Here is a 25,851-nt window from a genome sequence, read left to right on the forward strand (position 1 = left end):
CCTTGTAGCTCTTCCTTCCTGTGACTCTTACTGGGTTGAACATCCAGTAGGATTTAGAACACAGTAACCTCAAAAAAAGGCTTAGACTCTTCAAGAAGTTAGATTTTAAACATGTTTCATTACTCCATCTTGTTTCAAAGAAATTGGGCTTCTTAATCTACAAGAAAAGACAGAGGACTAAATTCTGTCTTCAAACCCATGAAGGTGACACAAGAAGGGAAAATGAGTAGCAAGACCAGGAGAGCAGTCTGTGTCTTGGCCGGACACTGGAGAGTGTGTGTCAGGCAACTTTTGGTATGGCCCTCACCTAGTGTTGTTTGGCCAGAGAGGGACACCCAAGGAAACCACTGGGAAACAGATCATAATTTTGTACTTGATACAATGATGGGATTCCCATGTAGTTTTTCTTCTTTAAGCTATGTTTATTTCCTGCATAACAGGCTTCTCAGTTCTACCTGACCATGGCTTTTTCAACCCTACTGACACCTTAACAGGAATGTTTCCACACAGCTTATCCTAAACCTGAAGGCTAATGATGCCAAAAAAAAAAAAAAAAAAAAAAAAAAAAAAAAAAAAAAAAAAAGATTGGATTTACCTATATGAAGATAAGAATTATCAAGACAATGAAGCAATGGAGTGTTTCTGGAGCCCCTAAAAAATAGGATATATGAATAGAATATTTACCCCTGGAACTGAACATATGCTTGAGTTGAATGCTCAAAAAATATAGTATAGTGATTAAGCACCTAAGGTCTACAGACAGATGGACCTCGGTTTGCTATTAAGTTCTGCCCACTATTAGTTTATATGACCTTAATTGACATCTCCAAACCTCAGTTTTTTAAATCTGTACAACGTATACCTACCCACAATGGAGGCAAAGTGTTTCCACAGTGCCTGGCACAATAAAAATGCAATTAATGAGAAAGCTTTTTTGTCTCACGCACAGACTGTCAGTGTCTCTCATGTATGGTTGTCTGCTAGTTCATTTTTGGATTGCAAGGGTTCTCAAGAAAAGCTAGGTTTGATCTAAAATTCAATGCTTTCTTCTAGAAAATGGTCACTGGGCATACAGACATACTTTTATATGACTAGCGGCTACTTACTAATGATCTATTAAGTTCATTCTAATGTTAACTAAAATTCAGTGCTTATATATTAAAACGAGCACATTCAGCTGGGCACGGTGGCTTATGCCTGTAATCCCAGAACTTTGGGAGGCTGAGGCAGGCAGATCACTTGAGGTCAGGAGTTCAAGACAAGCCTGGCCAACATGGTGAAACCCCGTCTCTAATAAAAATACAAAAATTAGGCGGATGTGGTGGTGGGCACCTGTAATCCCAGCTACTTGGGAGGCTGAGGCAGGAGAATTGCTTAAACCCAGGAGGCAGAAGTTGTGGTCAGCCGAGATCACACCACTGCACTCTAGCCTGGGTGAGAGAGTGAGACTCTGTCTCAAATCAAACAAACAAACAAACAAACAAACAAAAAACAAGTACATTATTGAATTTTCGGATGATAAATCTAGTATTCTATTAGGTGTTTTATTTCTCATGGAGCACTTAACAAATCTTTGCAGAGATCATGCTTTCCATGAACAGTCACAGATATTTGATGTGGCAGAGGTTGGCTGCCTACTCTCTAAACTCTTTCTCTTGTTCTAAAACATATAGTTCCACTATTTTCTCCAGTCTCTATTTGAGTTAGGTGTGGCCACATCACTAAGTCTAGCCAATGGCACGTAATACACGCTACTACCAGTCCTGGCCCAAACAAATTTTCCATATGTGATCCCCCATGCTTTTTCCCTTTCCATTGACTTGATACAGATGTAGAAAAGGGAAAACGCGACTTCTTTCTCTGCCCACTTTAGGTTCATTGACTGTGACTAAAGCAAAGACAGATTAATAGAAGAAAAGCATACATATTTATTTCATATATATTATCTGTGACATGGGAGCCTTCACAAGGAAAGGAAGACCCAAAGAAAAGGTTAAGCCTAAGCATTTTTACACAAGGTGTGATGAAGAGTGGAGTGCTGTGAAAAATGGGATAGGACAAAAGGGGAATGAATTAAGAGTAGTAACATGGAGACACCTAGCAAAGGCCTATTCACTCAGATTCCTCTCAGCATCCCTCCTTTTTCAGAGATCACATTGCGCCTTTTCTCTGGGAATGGAGAGGGCATCTCTCACGTGGGGGTCTTATTGTCTGCTCCAGGGGAATGTCAGGGAGTTCTTCCTGCATGTGCCACTTCTCAGATTCCTTCAGCCTAAAATATTCAATATGCCAAGGTGCCGTATCTTGGGGTAGGATGTTCTGAACCCCATTCCAGATGAGCAACACCTGGAAACCACGTGTTAAAATGACAGATGCAGACTGAAAAGGGCTTGTGATTCTGTGTGACTGCATGTTGGAGAGTCACCTATTTGGGATCACTCATTTTTACCTTATGTAGGTGAAATATAAAATTCTATAACTAATAAGGCATTATACACTTTAAGCTATGTTTTCTTTTTCTTTTTCTTTTTTTTGAGACGGTGTTTCGCTCTTGTTGCCCAGGCTGGAGTATAGCGGTGCGATCTCGGCTCAATGCAACCTCCACCTCCTGGGCTCAAGTGATTCTCCCACCTCAGCCTCCTGAGTAGCTGGAATTACAGGTGTGCACCACCACCCCTGGCTAATTTTTTTGTATTTTTAGTAGAGACAGGTTTCGCCATGTTGGCCAGGCTGGTCTAGGACTCCTGACCTCAGGTGATCCGCCCACCTCAGCCTCAAAAAGTGCTGGGACTACAGGCATCAGCCACCACACCCAGCTTATGATATATTTTCATAGCAGAATTCCTACCCTAGAAAGGGTATCATAATATCAGTACTTGCCAATATTGCTTTATTCTTGCTCTAATGGTTATCGTTTTCAATTTTCTTATATAAAACATTTTATAAAAATGTGTGTTTGTAAATGTAAATTACTGTTAAATTAGCTTTCTTTTATTAGATGAACCAGGCTAATTGTAGGCCATAAAATAATTCATATTCTAATTTGAATATTTGCTGTTTTATTCAGAATAAGAAACACTGTTTAGAATGCATCTAGTTTTACCAATGAAATGATACATAAAAATTGCAGGAACTTTGTTTGCTGTAAAAATTAATATCAATAATATGAGTAAATTTCATGATACTAATTGCTCTTTAAAATACCTAAAAATAGAGGTGCCCTCAAACTAATGAACAGACTGCCTTTTGAAACTAAATTTCTAATGATTAATATTTGAAAGTATCGTAAGAAAGGACATGACAATTCAAAATTCCCTCTATAGGTAAGCTGTTCCTATAAGATGTAATCATTCCTAAATTGGAAAGTAAGAGGGATGTAGAAGTACCAGAACATTTGTAAAGTATCAGAGACATAAGAAAAAAGTACAAGGGACAGAAGGAAAAGCAATAGATTCTGTTAGAAGTCACCACTAATTCTTGTACTTTCACTTGTATAATCACATTGTTTGTATAAAAGCCTTTCATATTTCATAGGATTATAACTACTGGCTGTAAAACATATTGTGCATCTCTTAAAATAGATGAAATTAAAGGAATTTTTGAGCCCTTTCATTCCAGGAATGGAACAGAGAATTGATTTCCATATAACAGACTATTTTTGAAATAAATTATTAAATGGTCAGACTTGCTTCACTTTTTATCTCTGAGTATCATTTGTGGCCAAGGTATTATTTATAGAAAAACTTGGTTAATCTTCAAATGTGAAAAATATGAATAAATGTATTCTCTTATATCACACATTTTTGTAAAACTAAAACAAGCAAAACCCTATTAACCTGTTATCCAGAGCGACAGACTTTTAGATAATCGCTTATCAGCTGTCAGAGCCTCCAGGGTACTAGAAGACGGGACATTTGCATTAGTGACGGTCGAAATGACCTCCTCAGCGTCCTGTTAGTCAAATGTTTCAGCTTTTACCTGCACCAAAGATTTCCTTCAAGCATCAAGCAAGTAATAAGCTGTAATACTACATGATTTGAATTTTGAGTCAAAATCATTTCTTCTCTTTCTGAGAAGGTTTGAACGAAATGTTACAAGGTTTAAGCAGAGTCAGTCAGCCAAGGAGTACAGGCTGAATCTGGACCGTGGAAGTGTCCTGTTGACCTGCATGCTGTCATTTATTTTCTCAGGGAATTAGATATAAAAATCCAGACTGGGGCTTTTCAAAAACACTTGAAGATCTATTACCAGTGGGCCAGCATCCTGCTTGGGGGGCCACCTGCTTTTGGTGAAGAGAAGCCTCCTATGTTCTCTTCCTGTTTATTCTCTCAAAGCTTAGATCATGCCCTTGCCTGCCCAGCCCCCTGATGGCATTTCAGGTTGTAATTGCTGCATAGGGACAGGTGGGGGTGTAGGGCAGAGGGCAGGTGATAGTGACAATAAAACAAACAGAAAAAATTTAAAAATCCGCTCTTTGGATGTTCACTCTAGAGGAAAAATGAGAACTGATGGCACTAATACCATTTCAAAACAAACGCACCTTTTCTTATAACAGATTTGATCACCCACAGCAGGTAAGTTGAAAGTCAAAGACAATAAAAAATACTCTTTTGTTTGCTAAGAAACCCTAAAATACCTAAAGTCTTTGTTGAGTTTTCCTTCAAAGAGATGGGTAAGGAAGGCTGGGACAAAGATGTAACAACTTAATTTAGCACCAACGTGTTTATCGTTTCATCTACCCTACTTATCAGGATCTTCTGTCTTGTTTAGTTAATAAGGTACAAACTGAGAAAAGTACATCTTCATCTTTCAATTCATGACTTTGTTTCACAATGAATCTCTAAATTGCAAATCAGAATATAGAAATCTTAAGTAGAAAATAAGTCAAAAGATTTGCAATCTCTCTAAATACTTTGCAATTCTTAATGTCTAAATAGCTGCATTTATGTTTACATTGTGTACCTTTCAAACCATTTTAACCATCCTCTTATTTCTGTTTCCATTAATGGCTTGTTAAAAGAAAACTTTAGACAAGATAAATTGAATAGACGTTGAACATTAAACAATTCATGAATCAGGCTGTACTCAAACCTGAAGAGGCTCAGAGGGCTCTTCTGGGCAATGTGGGCGGAGAGCTTTTATAGCCTGAACTAGAAAGTAAAATACAGAAATAGCTTGATTGATTACAGCTAGGTGCTTGTCATTTGAACATGGTCTGATCAATTGGCTGCCTGTGATTGGCTGAAGCTTAACTGCTTGTGATTGGCTGAGACCCTATGATCTGTTAGAAAAAATATACTCCCACATGAGGTTTTGGGTTGTTTATGTACTGTTAGGTTGCAGTTCATTATGCACAAACAGAAAGTAACAGGAGAGCCTCAGGCTGTGTCTACCTGTTTATTTAATCTAATAATGAATCTGATTTATTAGTTAAATTAATAATCATTAATCAAAGGCTCTACCCCTACTTGTGGCAGCTCTAAGCAGAAGAAAAAAATAAAGTCATACAAATGAAAGCTAAGATAAGCACACTGGATATAGAGGCATTGCACATTTCATGGTCTTTCCTTAACTACAACCATATAAGAATTGGGAACAATTATACATTTTTTAAAATGGCATTTTTATAGATGAGGACAAATGTGATTAGCTTCTTAAGTTACACTGTTAGACATAAGAAGGATGAATCCATCTTTTATAAATGTCTTTGCTTTTTTTTACTTAACTTTCCCTTCTCATTGCTTTTATTCTTTATATATTTCAAAAGAAAACCAAACCAAAACCAAACGGTAGTAACAACAGTGACTTTCTCCAGTGTGTTCTTTCTAGACACAGATTCTTGAATTTCCAGTCAGAACCTGCTCATTTCTGAGGAGGGTTACTTTGATTTGGGGAAATTTCAGACTATTGTGGTCTTAAAAACTCCACATCATGGCACGCACCTGTAGTCCCAGCTACTCGGGAGGCTGAGGCAGGGGAATCGCTTGAAAGCGGAAGGCAGAAGTTGCAGTGAGCCCAGGTTGTGCCACTGCACTCCAACCTGGTGACAGAACAAGACTCAGTCTCAAAAAATGATAACAAAAAATAAAAAATAACTCCACATCAGCCTGTAATTCCAGCACTTTGGAGGCTGAGCAGGCAGATCACTTGAGGTCAGGAGTTTGAGACCAGCCTGGCCAACATGGTGAAACCCCTGTCTCTACTAAAAATACAAAAATTAGCCGGGCATGGTCGCGGGCGCCTGTAATCCCAGCGACTTGGGAGGCTGAGGCAGGACAATAGCCTAAACCTGGGAGGCAGTGAGCTGAGATAGAGCCACTGCACTCCAGCCTGGGCAACAGAGCAAGATTCCATCTCAAAAACAAAAACAACAACAAATACAAAAAGCATTCCACGTCAGAGGAAGAGCCCCTCCTGCCAAAAGTGGTGATGTTTTTCCTGTTTCTGAAAGGGATCATTACCAAGGTGGCAAATTACCCACACCCTTGTCCTTTCCATGTTTTCCTTCCAGTTATTTGCTGTTTTGTTTCTTAATTGGCAATTTATTGATTATCTGTGTATTTATTTATGCCTATCCTGCCAAATACAGAAAGAGTTAAGGTTGTTAGACGCTTAACATTTTGCACAATAAATTGTAAAATGGTTGAAATAGGAAGCAACAAAGGCAGGAATGTGAGACTGGAGATCATATACCGCATGCACCCCAAGACATTGATGGGTTGACTAGAAGAAGGTTCCCCATTACTCTCGGCCACCTACCCTAAGAAAGGGATGCACGTGACTGCAGAACTCACCTGGTCACTGTTTATTGCTACAACCAGATATGTGGCAGGAGGCAGGAAAGGGAGCAAAATCTAATGATTTAAATGTTGCTCCTTTTAAGGAGGAGGCTGAGAGAAATGATTGAGGAGGTTTCCCTTTTCTACCTTCCAACTGTTCATGCTAGTTCTGCCTCGCAGAAGCCATGGATAACTAAAGTAAGCACTACCTTAACTCCCCTGGAGCTGTCAAATGATGATGAACAGCCGGAGCAGCAAGCCCTAGGATGTTTACATTTAAAAGGCAAACCAATTTTGCTCAACCCAGCAGTTTGAGAGTCTAGGACAGGGCCTTTTTAGCCTGAATAAAGCTGTAACCTTGTGTTTTATTCAGGGAGGCTCCAGAAAACCCAGTAAGGAGGCACTTTGCTTTCTAGGACCAAGCTGCATGGCCCTGGGTAGTCTTCCAGCCTAATGCGACAGTGGGACTCAAGATGTCATGCTTTCATATTGATACGTTAATGACATTATACTCATAATACTCAAATGCCACTGGATAGGCTCCAAGAAGCCCAGTGTTTCACGGAGCCTCTTTTCCATGCTGTCATGAGCAGGAACTTTGCTCCCCTTGCTGCTTCCTAGGTGTTTTGGAGCATGTAATATGCAATACATGCTCCAAATGTGGGGAGGAAGTTATTGTCAAGACTAAGCTGAGCTGCAGAAGGCTGAGCTGCCTGGAGTCAGAGTTGTGGATGAAGACAAGAAGCCAACAGGAAAGTCACAGTCAAGCCTTTACTGCCATAACTTCAGCAAGAAGCTAAACAGGAGTACGTTCTGCCCTCCCCTCCCCAAAGCGTCCCTTTTCTCCCTGTGGAATGCTGCTAGGCAGGAGTTAGGGGGATCAGCACAGATAAGCAGACCGTCTTGCTGTCAAAGGTGCCCCAACAAAGGCTGCTGCTGCTCAGCGGACCCAGGAGCCAGGGGAAGGGAGAAGGTGTACTGAGCCAGAGTGGAGAAGAGTTTCCTCGAGGTTCTCCCCTTCACCCCCATTAAGGAAGTTTCAGCGGAGGCACCCGAGGAGGGGCTTGGCTGAAGGCCACCCCCCCTGCAAAAGATGCCTCTGAATAGAGGCACCTGGGCTACCAAGGCAGATACACATAAGAGAAAGGATGGCCACAGCCTAAGGCCTTGACCTCAGCTCCCTTCAGAGACTGTGATGTTCTGCCTATGTGCCAAGCTTGGTGTGGGGAGGCCAGCTTCCCTCCTCCACCCTCACTCCCATTGTTGGCACCTACCTGTCAAGGTGTTTGTCATTGCCATGGTTGGACCTGAAAGATCACACATAGGTTTGGGGCCAGGATTCGGGCTCCTCAGTTATACGACCTCCACCATGTTTTACTGCTGTTCGGAAAATGCCATCTCAGCCCCCTGGCTGTGACTTGTAATGCTAGGGTCTTACTTTCTTTGAGGAGAGTTATCTCTTTATGCTCCTCTCTGCAGTTTATCTATATGCTTTTATTTCTCTGTTCAAGTCTTGGAGGACCCTATGCAAAACACATATAATGGCGTTGAATTAATACACGGGGCAGGGGTGCCAAAGATGCTAGAGTCCACTCATCCAAGACACATCGTTGTCTGGTTTCTGCTCTATCATAGCTTTCAAACTGGTCCCTTGAAGTTAATCAAATCTAGCATCATCTTCTCAGCCTTTCCACTATGGTGAGGTGTGTGACTTAGGGTATGTTGATCCACCTCTCTGAAGCTCGGTTTTCTCATCTGCGAAGTGAGACTAAGAACCAGTTCCTAGGCTTGCTATGAAGATTTAATGTGGATGTGTATGGAGCCCCTCCTGACAAGACTTCCACAGACTAGGTACTGTATAAAAGTAGTGACTCTCATGCTTGTTGTTATGATCACGATAGTTGCTGTCAGTCAATGTGGTAGTATTACTTGCTGTATTATTTTCTTCCATCCTTCATGGGTTCTACATGTGGGGATTCCCCAGATTCAATTATTAGTCCATTTCTGTTTTCTTTCTACAGTGGCTGGGAAATGTATTCAACGTCCCAGGCTCACTCATGACCTCTATGTCAATGGATATGAAACTACATCTCCCAATTAATATTTCCACATTCTCAGCTTCCTGCTGAATATTTCCATGCAACAAGTCTAACACCAGATTCATTACTTTCTCCATGCCCTAATAAATTCCTCTTCTGGTTTGCTCTATTCCTGCTAATCAAAAAATTTTTATTTCTATAACTCAATCACACCCCACATTTATTCATCTGTTTGTTCAATATGAATTAAGCCCTGACAGTTCTAGGCACCGCAATAGATGTTAGGGTTATAAAGATGATCCTCAAGGAATCTGACAACGTAATGCAGTGATTGTCCAACTGTGTGACAGGTCAGAAAGGCTGTGATGTTTTAAAAAAGACAGACACCTACACTTCATTCTAGACCTACCGAATTAGAATCCTCAGGAGTAAGGCCTGGGAATCTGTGCCTCTAAAAAGCTCTTGATGTTGCCAGGGGCAGTGGTTCACACCTATAATCCCAGCACTTTGGGAGGCTGAGGCGGGCGGATCACGAGGTCAGGAGTTCGAGACCATCCTGGCTAACACGGTGAAACCCTGTCTCTACTAAAAATGCAGAAAATTAGCCAGGTGTGGTGGCATGTGCCTGTAGTCCCAGCTACTGGGGAGACTGAGGCAGGAGAATGGTGTGAACCTGGGAGGCGGAGCTTGCAGTGAGCTGAGATTGTGCCACTGCACTCCAGCCTGGGCAACAGAGCAAGACTCTGTCTCAAAAAAAAAAAAAAGAAAAAAAAAGTGCCTGATATTAAGCAAGGCATAGAGCCACACTTATTCTAAAGAAACTAAACAGAAAAAAATAATTGGTTACAAATCTATGTAGAAATAGCAATATTAGGTGTCTGTAGAAGATGCAAAAACCATAAGAGAAAAACCATCTGAGCCTGCCTAGGGGCATCAGGGGAGGTGTCATGGAGGAACTACAGTATGGCATGGGTGGAGAGTAGAAAGGAAGTGAAGGAAGAGGGAACATCATATATGAAGGGATGGAAATATAAGCAAGCTGGAATTTCCTGGAAACCAAAAGTCATTCAGTATTACTGGTGGGTAAGAGTCAGGAACCATGATGTGTCAAGGTGTGGGGCACAGCCCGAGTGAGTGTATGCAGTGGTTAGGGAGGCCCAGTGGTGGTGGAATCGAGACTGACTTCATTGGAAATCCTTGCTCCATCACTTGTTAGACAATTTTAAATCTCTATTACTCAGTTTCTTGAGCTGTAAGAGATGTACATACCTCATAGGATTGTTGGGAGGCAAACATAATACAGATGAAGTGCTTAGAACATGGTATTCAATATCCAAGGTGTGACTACAGCCAGGGGCAGGCAGTGTATACATAGTGCTAGAGCGGGTGGACTCTGGAGTTAGTCTGTGGGTGGAATATCAGTCAATTCTTATTAATTGTGAATCTTTGAGCAGGTCTCTTTATTTTTAATATCTCACTCCCCATATCTTATTTGTGTCTATTCACGTAATTCATCTTCCTATACCCAGATGTTGCCACTGAATTCAAAAAGTATTTACTAAGCTCTTCCTATAGGCAAGAAGACATATCATTCCCCCCGTGGCTTCTTGTGTATGCATAAAGGCAAACTCATTAAAAGTTGCGATTTAAATACCTCCCAACATTTGCCCTAAATGTTCTTCCCAATCTTCTCTCCCATCTCTCCTTTATTTATATTTTTTACCATAAGAAAATCCTGCTCTGTGTTTTGACACCTTTGGGTCTTTGCTCATTACAATCTCCTACCCCAGTAACATCCTCCCTTGGGATGGCTTTTGTAACCCTACCTACGTGTCCTTCAAAACCCAACTCAAATGCTAGGTCCTCCATGAAGCCTTCCCAAGTCAGTCAAACTGTAATTGAACTTGAACCTCTATAAAAATGTTTGAAGCTCCATTAAGGCATTTATCACGTACTGCTTTTATGAGAGTTATTTGCATATATGCTTATCATTCCATAAGCTCCTTGAGAACACCACAGCCTGTGTCTAATTCATCTTGCACCCCCTTCATGGTATGCATAAACTGATTTACTCATTGATAGTACTCAAGGGTGGTCCTTTTGTAGAGGAACATTATAATTAAATTCTGAAGTTCTCTGCAGCTGACTGGAATTCTTTTCTGTATTTCACTCTTTTCTCTGATCCTTACCGTCTTCTCTTACTCATTATTGCAATATATTTTAAAACAAAATCTTTACATTTTTCAGAGAAAAGGTACTATTTAGAGATCTCCTAATAAATATGTATTATTTTGAAAATTTACAGAAGAAAGGTGATTGAGAGAGTAATTGTTGTTATTAAATATGTGGTAGGAGGCAGTTATAAACAGTAACAACAACAAAATATGAAAGCAAGCAAAATTATGAAAGTAACTCTGAACAAGAGGTAACTATTGAAACAAAGGGATTTAAAAGCTTCAGGTTCTGACTTTTTATGGGGAGTTTGATACAAAGGGCATATTACAACTGATGGAGAACAATGTGTAAATCTGAAGGAATATGACTTTAGATAATCTAAAAGTAGATTTTTCTTTTAATTCCAGAGACAGCAATATAGTTACGCAAATTCCAACAAAATGAAAAAGTAACATAGAGTGTGTAGCAGCCATTTAAGCACACAAAAGTTGTTTTGGTATAGTGCCTAGACTTCTGGACAGAAATATTGCTGAAAATGATCATAGATTCATTATAGATTTAGTGATTTCTTACTCTGGAAATCCAATAGCAATGATACTGGAATCCCAGATTTCTTTATCACACTCATAAGCAAATATAGGGCTCAAGCTAACTTGAATCCATTAGAGATTCTGCAGGTTAAAATATAAAATAAAGGGCTGGGTACATTGACTCATGCCTGTAATCCCAACACTTTGGGAGGCCGAGGTAGGTGGATCGCTTGAGGTCAGGAGTTCGAGACCAACCTGGCCAACATGGCAAAATGCCGTCTCTACTAAAAATAAAAAATTAGCTGGGTGTGGTGGTGCACGCCTGTAATCCCAGCTTCTCTGGAGGCTGAGGCAGGAGAATCACTTGAATCCAGGAGGCAGAGGTTGCGGTGACCTGAGATCATACCACTGCACTCCAGCCTGGGCGATGGAGGGAGACTTTGTCTCAAAAAATAGAAAATAAATTTAAAAATATAAATATAGATAAATATATACCTGTCTCTTTTTCCTCTTTCAATTTTTCTGTAATGAACATTTGTTGCCTTATAACCAGAAAAAAGGTAGAACAATTTCCAACTCGAGTATTGTAGAAAAAGCAGCAAATGTAACTTGGAGGTGGTTACTCACTGTCTGGCATTAGCCATTAACACAAGCAATAGTTAAATATTTATCAGTCAGAGACTTGCACAGTGGCTCAGTGGTGAGACAGTGGACTAAAAATTCAGGTGGTAATAGTCCTATTATGCTCATATTTCTGGATGATTCTGTCAAAGCACAAATGACTTCATTTCTACATTTCTGTGTTCTAATCCTACTAGATTTCAGTTTGAATGCCTAGAGTAAAAATTTATATCATTTAATTATTAATAGAGATATAAATTAAAGCTCTTTTGTTATTGGTACATGAAACTGACTCTGATTTCTATTTTCAATGTTAAGCACATTACTAGGCATCAGGCGTCTAGTAATTGGTAGGTGAGTGAATGGCTTTTTCCCGTCCGGTTGACCCACGGAATAAACAAAGATGCGTCTAACTCAAGCCAAATTGTTCCACAACACTGAAAGTCTGCAGTACTTCAGAATATAGGCTGGTGGTATTAATAATAATTATAAGAAACATTTCATTAAAAAAGGATGCAGAAGATATATGGGAATCAGAAAAATCATCAAATAATTGGCTAGCGAGCTGCTGATTATAATAAAAGCATAATGCTTCTAAAATTATCAAGTTTACAATAAAATTAATATTATAATTATTAATTCCTAAGATAAATCAAATTATATATTTGTAAAAAAGTGATTGAAGTAATATTTGATGGTCCCTCATCTTGGACCAATTGCCTACACATCCCATTTGCTAAAACTAGCATTTATTGGTATAGCTATTCCATTTTATAGAAATATCTAAAAAATTGGAATGTTAAGCAATTGTTAAAGATCCTGGGCAAGGTAGGAGTTTCACATAAAAGTGTGAATATTTTAAAGAACTGGGTATTCTTTCTTTTTGGCAAAGGCACAGAGAATAACAGCAAAGTGATAGTGTGAGAGCTTGAAGGGCACCTGGAGGTTATCTAGAACCACCTTCCATTCTGCAGATGAGTCCTTTCAGGCCTACAGGAAAAAGGGACTAGCCCAAAGTCAATCAAAGAGGCAGGGACAAAGACTGGGCCAGGGTGGAGTCTTCTGGTGACTCCAGGCAGAGGGATTTCTGTTACGAAATCCCACGCAAAATCCCTGGGAAAACTGTTCAGAGTTTTAGAACTGCAGAATGTTGAAGCTGGGAAAAAACAGCTGAATCCTGTTACATTAGCTGTGAGGTAACATGAGGAAACTCCAAAGGAAGACCAGAAAATCCTTACTAAAACCTAGAAGAGTGCCCAATTCATTGGCCTGTCAGCCCATCTCCTCCTTCCTCCTCCGTGGGCACTGCTCTCAGGTCCCACAAACCTTTCAGTAGAAGTCCAGCACTTCCCCACTCAGGACTATGTTTTGGTCCTTTCCTAAGATACACTCTCTTTTTCTCTTTCTGGCCTATTCTACTGCTCCAGCCTCATTCTAAGTGTTACTTCCTCAAAAGATCTTCCCTGACTTCCTTGAATAGGTGGGTGGGTCCTCTAGAAATCTTGTTATAAACATTGAAATAAATAACTTTAATATGTGTGGTAGTAGAGACCTGTATTTTTGTTGGATTCACTTTGAATTAATCTTTTAAAAAATTGTTTACTTACCTTTCATTTTTATCAAAGTAAAAAGAGTCAAAAGTTTCCACAAGGCTTGTTGTAAAAAATGACATCCTCTGTCCCTGGTCTCTGTCCTGACACTCCAGGTCTGCTTCCCAGAGAAAACACATTTTATTTATTTAGTTATTTATTTTTATTTTTTATTTTTTAAGACGGAGTCTTACTCTGTTGCCCAGGCTGGAGTGCAGTGGCATGATCTTGGCTCACTGCAACCTCTGCCTCCTGAGTTTAAGCGATTCTCCTGCCTCAGCCTCCTGAGTAACTCAGCTGGGATTACAGACACGTGCCACCATGCCTGGCTAATTTTTATGTATTTAGTAGAGACGGGGTTTCACCATGTTGGTCAGGCTGGTCTCAAACTCCTGACCTCATGATCCACCCGTCTCGGCCTCCCGAAGTGCTAGGATTACAGATGTGAGCCACTGTGCCCAGCTGACAATATTTACATTATTTGGATTATGTAAATATTATTCACAGTTGAGCCACATAATATAAAGCTATACAATTTCCTTTCTTGTGTATTATATATTTCTTATGTAGTCAGCCCTCCATATATCCCAGTTCCACATCCACAGATTCAACCCAACATACATTAAAAACATTCAGAAAACAACAACAAAAAATAACAAACCAACAATAAATAATACAAATAAAAAACAATATGTATAACAATTATTTACGTAGCATTTTCTTTGCATACTTATTGTAAGTAATTTAGAATAATTTAAAGTATAAAAGACAATGTGTGTAGACTATATGGAGATACTACATCATTTTATATGAGGAATTTGAGCATCCATGGATTTGGGGATCTGCAGAGTTTTTGGAATCAATTCCTCGTGAATACAGAGGAGCAACTCTGTGTACCTTGTATGTATTCTACTATTAGTAATTGTCTCGTTTCGTCTTTGACTTAGTGTTTAACACACATCTTGCTAATTTATTACTAAATTCTTTTCTATAGGAGTAAATCTCATCTCAGTATGTGCAAGGTTATCAGGTATTAATTTTATCTTCTTGAAAACAGCAATCCTTCTGCTTCTGCTTGGACTGGTGGTTTTCCAAGCTTGTTCTGTCTCTGTCACCTGGGTCATCCTCTCACTTTGCTCCACTGTGGGATCTCCCGTGTTCAAGATTTGTCTCTCACAGACCATAGATTAGTCATATTTCAAACATCAAGATGATAATAACATCAGTAATGAGAGAAACAAAGCCCCAAAGGAATAAAGGCCCTGTCTTTTTACCCCTAGGATATGTAATCACATTTTGTGTTTTTAAAGTTTTAATTGTTTTTTTCATGCCATTTGACTTAAAATAAAATTTCCTTTTAAATGTCTATGAACGAGTATTTTCAGTTTTAACATATTACCTTTTAAGAAGGTAGCAGGGGTAACTGAAGATGTGTTAAGTATATATCACAGTTAAATCATACAGAAAGTAGAGTTTTTTTTTGTTTTTTTTGTTTTTTTGTTTTTTGTTTTTTTAGAATTGTAGTTGCATATATAAAAGCCTAAGTAAAATAGGTGGTTTGTAATATGCTCAAGTGAAACAATTAATATTTTATGATTCTGAAGATCAACAAGGTGAAATCCACAAAGTTCAGACATGGACTTAACTCCCTGTAACTAGCCATCCCAAACAGAATCTCAGCCAAGATTTTGGCAATATTAACAAGCTGATTCTAACATTTATATGAAAATGCAGATGACAAAAACTGGCAAAGAAAATCTTGAATAAGAATAAAAGTCAGACTGGCCGGGCACGGTGGCTCAAGCCTGTAATCCCAGCACTTTGGGAGGCCGAGACGGGCGGATCACGAGGTCAGGAGATCGAGACCATCCTGGCTAACACGGTGAAACCCCGTCTCTACTAAAAAATACAAAAAACTAGCCGGGTGAGGTGGCGGGCGCCTGTAGTCCCAGCTACTCGGGAGGCTGAGGCAGGAGAATGGCGTAAACCCGGGAGGTGGAGCTTGCAGTGAGCTGATATCCGGCCACTGCACTCCAGCCTGGGCGACAGAGCGAGACTCTGCCTCAAAAAAAAAAAAAAAAAAAAAAAAAAAAAATAAAAGTCAGACTACCAGAAACCAAGACCTATTATAAGGCTATAGTAATCAAGACAGTGTGGTACCTATGCATAGATAAACAAATAGATTGATGGAACAAAACAGGGAGTTCAGCAACAAATCTACACATATAAGGTCACATGCTTTATGACAAGGTGACCCTACAGTACAGTGGATAAAGGTCTTTTTAATAAACAGTGCTGGTGTAACTGGATATCCACATGGAAAAAAAATGTATCTTGACCTTTTAGACTCTTTTGTATGGTGGCATACAAAAAAATGAATTCCAGTGGATTTAAAATCCAAATGTGAGAGCAAAACCATAAAACTTAAAGAAAAACTCACAGAAGAACATTGTCAAGACTTTGAAGATTTTTTAACACAGTATGAGCCGAACTATATTAAAATTAAGAACTTCTATTTATTAAAAGACACCATTAACAGCGATTAAAACCAAGCTACATGTAGGAAAAAGATATTTAAAATACATGTATAAAAAGGAAACAAATCAATAAGAAAAAGATAAACAATCTAGTAAAAATAGGCAAAAATATTTGAATAGGCACTTTACAAAAGAGTATTCTAATCATTAATAAGTCTATAAGATGCTCAACATCATTAATCATTAGGGAAATTAAAATCATAATGAGATTGATTCCTCTATAAACCCACCAGAGTGACTAAAACTTAAAAAGGTTGTTGGTTGTTGAAGATGTGGAGAAATTGGAATTTTTTTGCATTGCTGGTGGGAATGTAAAGTGGTGCAGCCGCTGTGGAAAACGGTATAGCAGTTACTCAAAAAATTAAACTTACAATTACTATATGATTGCCAGGCGTGGTGGCTCACTCTTGTAATCCCAGCACTTCGGGAGGCTGAGGCAGGTGGATTGCCTGAGCTCAGGAGTTCAAGACTAGCCTGGTCAACACGGTGAAACCCTGTCTCTACTAAAAATACAAAAAATTAGCTGGGCGTGGTGGTGCATACCTGCAATCCTAGCTACTTGGGAGGTTGACGTGGGAGGATCGCTTGAACCCAGGAGGTGGAGGTTGCAGTGAGCCGAGATCACATCACTGCACTCCAGCCTGGGCCACAGAGTGGTACTCCATCTCAAGCAAAAAAAAAAGAGCTAAGATACTTGAGGGCCAGAGTCATTAAACATTAAAGTGATTGCAGCTGTAGTTTACCAACCCCAAGGACTTTACTTCCTCTGTAGCAATTTCTCATGTCCCATATATTCAAGAGTCTGGAGTAAAATTGCTAGATAAAATACAGGGCACTGGTTAGATTTGAATTTCAGATAAACACTGAGTTTTTTCTCATATAAGTATGTCCCTGGCAGTATTTATTACAATTTCAAATATTGTCAGAGACATACTTATACGAGAAAAATATCATTTGTAATAAATTTTGCCAGACATATGAAAAAGCTATCTGAAATTCAAATTTAACTGGACTTCCTGGGCCCACCACACTATTTCTCCTTCTTCAGAACCCCCAACAACATTGAAGCACATGTCTTCAGCCTCTACCGTCAACCACTCCTCCTTATTGAAGTTGTCTGTCATGCTTATATGGTAACTCTTGCCAAATCATTGATCATTCTAGCACTTGGTCCTTCTCTTTCTTCCTCTCAGTACTTATTTCCAGTATCATTCTTTATGATTATGATATCCACATAGACCACAATTCAGTATCTCTGCTTCTGATTTCCTTTACGTTCTCATTTCAAACACTTCCTCCATTTCAATTCAAATGGAGAGAAGCATAAAGAAGATGAAGCTTTTTTGCAATATTAAATAGGGTGGTCAGGGAACCCTCAGTGAGGAGACAATACTTGAGCCAACATCCTGAAGGAAATGAGGGGCTCAACTCTGCTGACTCTGGAGAAACATAGTCCAGGAAGAGGAAACAGTAATTACCAAGGCCCTGAGGCAGAAGCCTTCCAGGCTTATTATAGAAAGTTTCTCGAGAACAGGGATTAAATCTTACACTTGGTGATGTGGATAATACCTTGCCTGCAGGAGTAATTCATGTAATATGACGATTCATAGAAAAGCATGATAAATTCTTGATTAGTAAATGAGTAAGAGGTACTTTGGTGAAAGGTCATTAAGTATATTTGGAAATCATTTCCTGCCTGTAAGACCTTGCAATCAAATGGCAAGACTTAGGGTTCTCAACAATACACAAAATAAAAGCATAAATTAAATAAGGAATTAATATTATGTACAATGAGTAAAGTGCATTTTGAGAGGCACTATTTGAAGAGAACTTCAAAAGTTGCATATGAACTTCATATGCAGAATATTTTCTGAGGGGTTCAGATCCTTCTACACATTTTAATTGGAGGGCTTTCAAACATTCTAGGCTTAGAATGCATATTAACCTCATGTCTTCTCCCCTACAGGCCACATCTCGGTAGTTTTTCCATGCTCTTGATTCTTTTGCTTCTAATTCAATAAGAATATTGAGGAATAGAGGTAACAAAGGATAGTGAAGATCAGACATTTTTAAGCGATTTATCCATTGAAGCTTTATTGGGTACCTGCCAAGTGAGTGAAACCCTGAGATGTATATTTAGTGCCGAAAACTTGAGTTCCACACCTAGCAGATATTCAGTAAATTTTTGTTTAATGAATTAAGTGAATGAGAGAATGAATAAATGAAAGGAAGTGTCTTCTCTGAGGTATCCGGATGTAACGGAGGTATCCGGATGTAACGCCAAGAAAATGTGGTCAGAACCACATTTTCAATTCGCCTGATAATTTATACAATATAATAGAAGGTGCGAACAAAGAGAAAACAAAGCAGTGAATTTCAGAACTACAAGGCACCGACGCGGCGGCTGATTTTGTCTGCACACGGCCCCCGTAGCCTTTGCGTCCTAAATCATTTACGCAGCCGCGACCGGTAGTGACGTCACGAGATTTGGCGCTCGCGGGAAAACTTGTCTCTGTTTGGGGGAAGACGCGCGCTCGCGCGGGACTTTCAAGCGTAGGTCCCCGGGAAGTCGAGCTGCCATGAGCCTCTGGGTGGACAAGTATCGGCCCTGCTCCTTGGGACGGCTGGACTATCACAAGGAGCAGGCGACCCAGCTGCGCAACCTGGTGAGTCCGCGGGGGCCGGGAGCATGGGAGAGCGGAGGCCCCCTGGCTCGGGGTTTTGCACTCCCCTGAGGAGCAGTGCTTCTTCCTCCTGCATTGGAAAGTGATAAGTACTATAGAGAAAAATAACAAAGGGAAGGGGGAAAAGGTGTGGGAGGCCGGCTTGTATTTTTAAACAAGAAAAGCTCCTCTGAGAAGTGGCATCTGAGCCGAGACTTGAAGGAAATTGAAAAGTCGTAAATACAGAAATCCGAGCGAAGAGTGGAACAGGTAGGAGGAGGCAGCATGTGCAAAATTCCCGGGCAGGAATTTGCGCAGCATATTCTAAGAAACTCAGGAGGCTGGTGTAGCCGATAATGGTGAACCAGCGGGAAGGGTAATGGGAGTTGGGGGTGCAGACTTAGTAAGTCTCAGAATAAGATGGGAAGCCGTTGGAACATTTTAAGCATAGGTGACACCATGAGATTTGCTTTCTAACTGGCTTAAGATTTCTCGATGTCAGTGTTGTCATTGACAGGTAAAGTGTTGTAAATATGTATTTACTCCAAAGATCATAAAATTCTCAAATAAATTGTACTAGGACGTTCCTGAGATTAGTGTGTGTGTGTGTTTTTTTTTTTTTTTTTGAGATGGAGTTTCCCTCTTGTCGCCCAGGCTAGAGTGCAATGGCGTGATCTCGGCTCACTGCAACCTCTGCCTCCCTGGTTCAAGAGATTCTCCTGCCTCAGCCTCCGGAGTAACTGGGATTACAGGCGCCCGCCACCACGCCCGGCTAATTTTTGTATTTTTTAGTAGAGACGGGGTTTCACTACGTTGGCCAGGCTGGTCTCGAACTCCTGACCTCAGGTGATCCACCTGCCTCGGCCTGCCAAAGTGCTGAGCTTACAGGCGTGAGCCACCGTGTCTGGCTGAGATTAGTGCTTTATGAAAGATTCCCTCCCCTCTATCCTGATGCCTCTTTGTCTGTTGTAGTTGATAAAAGTGTCTAATGGCAATATTTTGTGAGGAACGAACTGAATCTTTCAGGGAGTAGAGAGTGAAGAAGGATCTTTAGGAGACTAAGTTATTTAGTGTCTGTGGAAGACATTTGTTTACTCCTATTAAGGACCGCAGATTAATATATGATGCTGTTGAAATGTTTTTGCCCAATACCCTGGTTTTCCCTTACCGACCTTTCTTACGTTGACAGATACTATTTAATTGTTAAGTGCTTCTTAAAAATAAGAAATAATAAGAAATGACTGTACATATGAAAGTCATTAGACTAGTTGATAGTGTTGCGAGATTGATCTTTAATTATTCATACTGCATGTATACTAATTTAAAGTAAATTGATTATGGCAGTATCCATAATTTATAGACAAATTACATTTTCCATCAATAGCTTTGTCTTCAGTTTTCCTAGTCATAGAATACATTTTATTTTCCGTGGCCACTTTTTGTTGTACAGAATTTGGAATGTATATTTTGGACATCAATTTTATATAATGATCTTAAGTGTTAAATTTGCTTTTAAGAAATGTTCACCTGTTTACTCTTTTATTTGCAGCTTAATCAAACTATGAAACATTTAAAGCATAATCCTTATTTTTGGTTAGATTGAAGTTTAAAAAACAAAGGCAGTAAGTGTCTATGGGACACCTACCATTTTCCAGGCACTGTATTAGATTGATAGTTTTTTTCCTTGAGACTTTTCTGTGACAGAGATGGATGAGTTTACAAGGTATTAAAATACATTGCAATAAGCGCTTCTCTTAAGATACGTATTCCATTTTTTCAATAATGGTTATTTACAGAACTTTGCCTTAAAAGATTTTATGTGCCTGAGGCTAAGGTCTGTCACCCACTCATCTTAATAGCCTTCGTAGCACTGGTTCCCAAACCAGACTGATCATCAGAAACACCTGAAAAGCTTTTGCAACACTCATCATCAGCAGATATGGTTAGTGCCCTACCCAGTCCTCTTGCTTTTAAGTGCACACAGACTGACTTCTGACTTCTAACTTTGTAGATCTGTACTTTGCCTGAGGGCTTTTCTCTCTGTGACACCCATAAACAGATTTGAAATGCCTGAAGTTAATGCTCTTTCATTTCCCCCATCCACTTTCCTAAGCAGGCTTCAAGAAAGAACTAATCAGAGATAATCATATTGCAGCTTCCCCACCCCCTGGGTAGGTTGACACTCTGGTGGGTGTTTATGTTGGCTTTAAGAGTTTCCCTAGCAGGATCAAACACAGATACCTAGAGGCATTCAACTTGAAAACACATTCTTTAGTGGCTGGCTGCCTTCCTTTCCTCTCCTATGAAGTTTTCCTTTATCTCACAAGTAACCTCCCAAAGGAACCAAATACACTGAATTGTTATCACAGGGACTGTTTCTAATAGTCCAAACTAAGAAAGGCCTGAATCTCAGAGTTACAGAAATCGTAATCTCATGGATGATACGGTCTATTCATTAGTCAGTCCTTTATTTAAAAAGTTTTCTAGGTGCTTCTGATAGCCAGGTTTAGGAGTTCCTGCTTTCTAGCATTTAGTTTTATGTCTTGCATGTGCTGTGTCATGTATGTAAGTTATACAAAATTAGTGCCAGGCGAATAGTAAACATTTCAGAATATATATACATATATATGATACACAATATTTTGTTTATCTACCCATGAAACTCCAAGTTTTACACATATATAAAAACTTGGGTATATCTACCCATGAACTTGGAGTTTCATGGGTAGATACATAAAATATTTGATACTTAAAAAGTAGTTTGGTTCTACCTAGAGCAATTCAGTTTGACTAGGGAAAAACGCCTTGTTCTTTTTTTTCAGGTGCAGTGTGGCGACTTTCCTCATCTGTTAGTGTATGGACCATCAGGTGCTGGAAAAAAGACAAGAATTATGTGTATTCTACGTGAACTTTATGGTGTTGGAGTGGAAAAATTGAGAATTGAACATCAGACCATCACAGTAAGCATTTCACTTTGAGGCCCTGAAAGTGATTTATAGCAGGGACTTTCAGTCTTGGTCATGTATGCCCCCAACCCAATTGCTTCCTAATGTATAATTTAAATAAGAATTTCACAGGTAGTCTTGGGGCACAGGATTTGAGAGGTACTGATTTATAGACCTGTTATAACCAGAGCAAAGCCATTTATGTTAGATAGGAAATAAGAGCAACAGAGGGTTTGGGGTAAAATGTAGAGGGTGAGATTAATTTCAGATTGCCTAAGAAGACAATGTTTTAGCTGGAATTAGAACTCAGGTTTCCAAACTTCATTTTTCTGAGAGCAGTAATGGGGATGGAAAGAAAGAGAATCATTTTGAGAAAAATGTTAAACATGGTATCAAGTGACTTGTTAAAGAGTGGGCAACTGACTGACTGGGAAAGGAGGCCTGAAACTCTGGGATGTTGAGAGGCTTCCTATGATCTTGCCCTTGCTAAGATGTCCAGCTTCATACCATGTAGCGCATTTTTATGCTTTTCCATTATAGATGATGTTTAAAATCTAGCTGAAATGTATCCTTCTTTTTCCTACCCCATTAGAATTAACTTTTCTTCTACAACTTGTAGTTTATACTTTTAATAGTACTTACTTTGTTTTGCTTTGGTTGTAGTAGTTTATACATCTACTTTGACAAGATTGTATTTGTTTTGACTGTATGTCAAGAACATATATTCATTTTCATATCCTCTGGTAGAATGTCTTTACATATTAGGCATTGAAAAAATCATATGCTGAGTGTGGATGGCAGTGCTATAAACAGAATCTTCAGGAAGGTAACTGGATTTTAGGCTAGTGTTGATTAGCATATATTTGGATACATTGAGTTTGAGATGCTGGTTGTATGTTGTGGTGGAAATTCTTATATAGGGACAAATTTAACAAAAATGGTGTGAGATCTGTCAGAAGAAACTAGTATCTTATAGAGAGACAATAAACAGCCAATCAAATGGAATGTTGCAGCATGTTCCCAGATGGAAGGCTTAATAATTTAAATGATCTGTTTGCCCCAGGTGACACTATAGATTTCTACGAAATTCTAATTAAAATTCAAGTGGTTGTTATAATTGTATGAAATGATCTTAAAGTCCATCCATATGGAACAGTACATTTCTAAGACTAGCTAAAGTAATTATGAAAAAAGACTAGTGAAGTAGGGCTTGTGTTACCAGGTAGTAAATCATACTGTATGATTATTGTAAATAAAATAGTATTATAATGGCATGAAAATAGAGAATTAGACTAAGTGAAAATGGAAAGAGAGCTTAGAAATGTGATAGAGGTCTATTTCAAATCAGTGGAAGAGGGTGAGCCAACAGAGTGTGTCATCATAACTAGTTATCTATCCAGAGAAAACAAAGTTGAGTCCCTATGACATAACAATTTAGAGAGACAAATTCCAGATGAATTAAAGACTTAAATGTTACAATGAAACACTAAATATCCTAGAGTAAAATTTTTTAGACTATATGAATTGCTCATGGGTAAATAAAACCTTTTATAGGAAAACATGAAAACTGTAGAAGAAAAGTAGACACCTGGATATATGAATTTGAAAAATTGCGACCGGGCGCGGTGGCTCACGCCTGTAATCCCAGCACTTTGGGAGGACGAGGCGGGCAGATCACGAGGTCAGGAGATCGAGACCATCCTGGCTAACACAGTGAAACCCCGTCTCTACTAAAAATGCAAAAAATTAGCCGGGCGTGGCAGCAGGCACCTGTAGTCCCAGCTACTTGGGAGGCTGAGGCAGGAGAATGGCGGGAACCCGGGAGGCGGAGCTTGCAGTGAGCCGAGATCGGGCCATTGCACTCCAGCCTGGGTGACTGAGCTAGACTCCGTCTCCAAAAAAAAAAAAAAATTGCTATGGCAGAAATTATACATAAAATCAATAGAAAAAGTAAAGATTGTTACAAAATATTTGAAAGGAATGTATAAATAAGAGATTTTTGCAAATTGGCAACAGAAAGACAATCTGGTAGAAAACTGAATAATAGATTCTTTTTTAACAAATAGTCACAGGAGAAAAATGTAAGTGGCAGTAAACACATGTAAGGATGTTTGACCTTTGTGATAGTCAAGCAGTGTGAGTCTATTATATACCCACCAAACTGGAAAATTGGAAGGCATGATAAAACCTACTGTAGATGGGGAATGTTGGGGAAGAGAGTTGCCAGTGGAAAAGTGAATCGTTAGACCGTTTTATGAAGCAGACTGGTCAATACGTACACACACATATGTATTATATTAAAGTTAGAAAACACATTCCCTTCAATCCCCAAAACTGGGAATCTCTTACATAGAAATGAAAGCAGTATATGTACACATATGTTAATTGTGGAATTGTTTGATTTCAGAAAACAAAATGTCCATCAGTGTGACCAGCTTTGGAATATCCATGCCATAGGTTGGTGTGTGACTATAACACTGTGCTAGTTATCTGAGAGGATTGCCAAGATATATTAAGTAGGAAAAGCAAAACACAGAGACTTGTGTATGATTTCCTTTTTTTTAATTTTTATTTTTTTACAAGAAATTGACACTCCATGAAAATATATTCGTGTATGTTTATTTTTGTGTTAACATGGAAAAGACTCAAAGGAACAGATCGTTTGCAATGATCTGTGTTTCAAATGGTATACAGATTTGGTTTGGGGATTTCTGGAGATAAGGAAAAGAAAAAGGTAGTCACAATAAAACAGGATGTGTGATTTGACCCAATTTGTATAAAAACATGTTTATCTGCACATTGAGAAAAGAGTGGGATTAACAAAGTTAAAACATGGAATGGTGGTTATCTCGAGTTTTACTTTGTATAATAAAAGGAAAACCAATGGAAATACGAAAGAGTGGGGAAATAGGCAATAAATAAATGTTAAAAATACCTTTTTCTCTGTCCACAGACTCCATCTAAAAAGAAAATTGAAATTAGCACCATTGCAAGTAACTACCACCTTGAAGTTAATCCTAGGTAAGTTACTACTATATAGAAATTAAGCATTTTTAGAGAAATTGGTTTTGGGCTTTTGTTTTTTTAAAGATTGAAATCCTTTTTTGAAGTAAATTGATACGTGTGGAAGCACAGTTTATAAAACAGATTAAAGTGGAGCTGCCCTGCTTGAAATGGGAATCCTAAAGCCCTTCCCGTTTTGCCTTCTGTGTCAAATGATTTCGACGATATATTTACCTTTTCTAGCTCTAGGGAGCTCATTGATGTACACACAGTATATTATATTGTCAGTAAATTTTTGTTAAATTATATTGGCTCATTCATTACTGATGAGCAGTGTGTCTAAAAAGTTTACAGTGTTTGGAGTAAATATTTCAGAAATTGACTTTGGGTCACCAAATCTTTCTTTGTCACTCTCTTTGTTTAAATTTCTTGATTGGAGGTATTGTAATAGTCCACCAACCAATATCTTTATTCTCTGTCATGCAGTAATAAGATTAGGAACTTGTTGGAGAGGCATTGAAAACTCATGCAACAGCTGTTAAGTATGAAGTGGTGTAGAAATGATTCTGGGAGCTAACTGGGTAAGCTGTAATGATCTGTGGGACTGTATGAGTTCTTAAAGGAGAACAGAATTGAGGATATTGTCAGGCATACGCAACATGGGCAGTGGCACAGAGGCAAGAGTGAACATCCGTTTCAGGGAGAGGGAGGAGACCAAATGGAGCAGGAGGAATAGCATTACAAGCTAATGTGTATGTTGTTTTCAGTAGCAGGCACTTTGTGAGAAGCTTTACATGGATTATTACATTTAATCCTTAAAACAACCCTAACAGATAGGTATTATTATTTTCTCTAGGCATCTCAAAGAAAACTAACAGAAATAAGGTTGTTGGGAATGGGTTTGATCATAAAAACAAAGGGAGGGTTAATTCCATAGACAAATGGAGAATGTTTTGGATTCTTGGCTAGG

The 25,851-nt window shown here is 39.1% G+C and overlaps 1 protein-coding gene across 7 annotated transcripts in view; it reads left to right on the forward strand.

Annotated features, from left to right (window-relative positions):
- Positions 1 to 25,851, forward strand: part of RFC3 (replication factor C subunit 3) — a 666,103-nt gene that overhangs the window by 18,677 nt on the left and 621,575 nt on the right. For 4 of the 7 annotated variants that reach the window (XM_050766090.1, XM_050766091.1, XM_050766092.1 and 1 more), the window contains exons 1-3: positions 18,758 to 18,936; positions 21,756 to 21,893; positions 24,832 to 24,899. In XM_050766090.1, the coding sequence (XP_050622047.1) occupies positions 18,850 to 18,936; positions 21,756 to 21,893; positions 24,832 to 24,899 (293 nt within the window). In that variant the 5' untranslated portion in view covers positions 18,758 to 18,849. Of the gene's footprint in view, positions 1 to 18,727; positions 18,937 to 19,082; positions 19,204 to 21,755; positions 21,894 to 24,831; positions 24,900 to 25,851 lie in introns of those variants that run through there. The other 3 variants (XM_050766086.1, XM_050766087.1, XM_050766088.1) reach the window with 3 other exon arrangements.

Source organism: Macaca thibetana, chromosome 17 (genome assembly GCF_024542745.1).
Source record: "Macaca thibetana thibetana isolate TM-01 chromosome 17, ASM2454274v1, whole genome shotgun sequence".
Lineage (NCBI taxonomy): Eukaryota > Metazoa > Chordata > Mammalia > Primates > Cercopithecidae > Macaca > Macaca thibetana.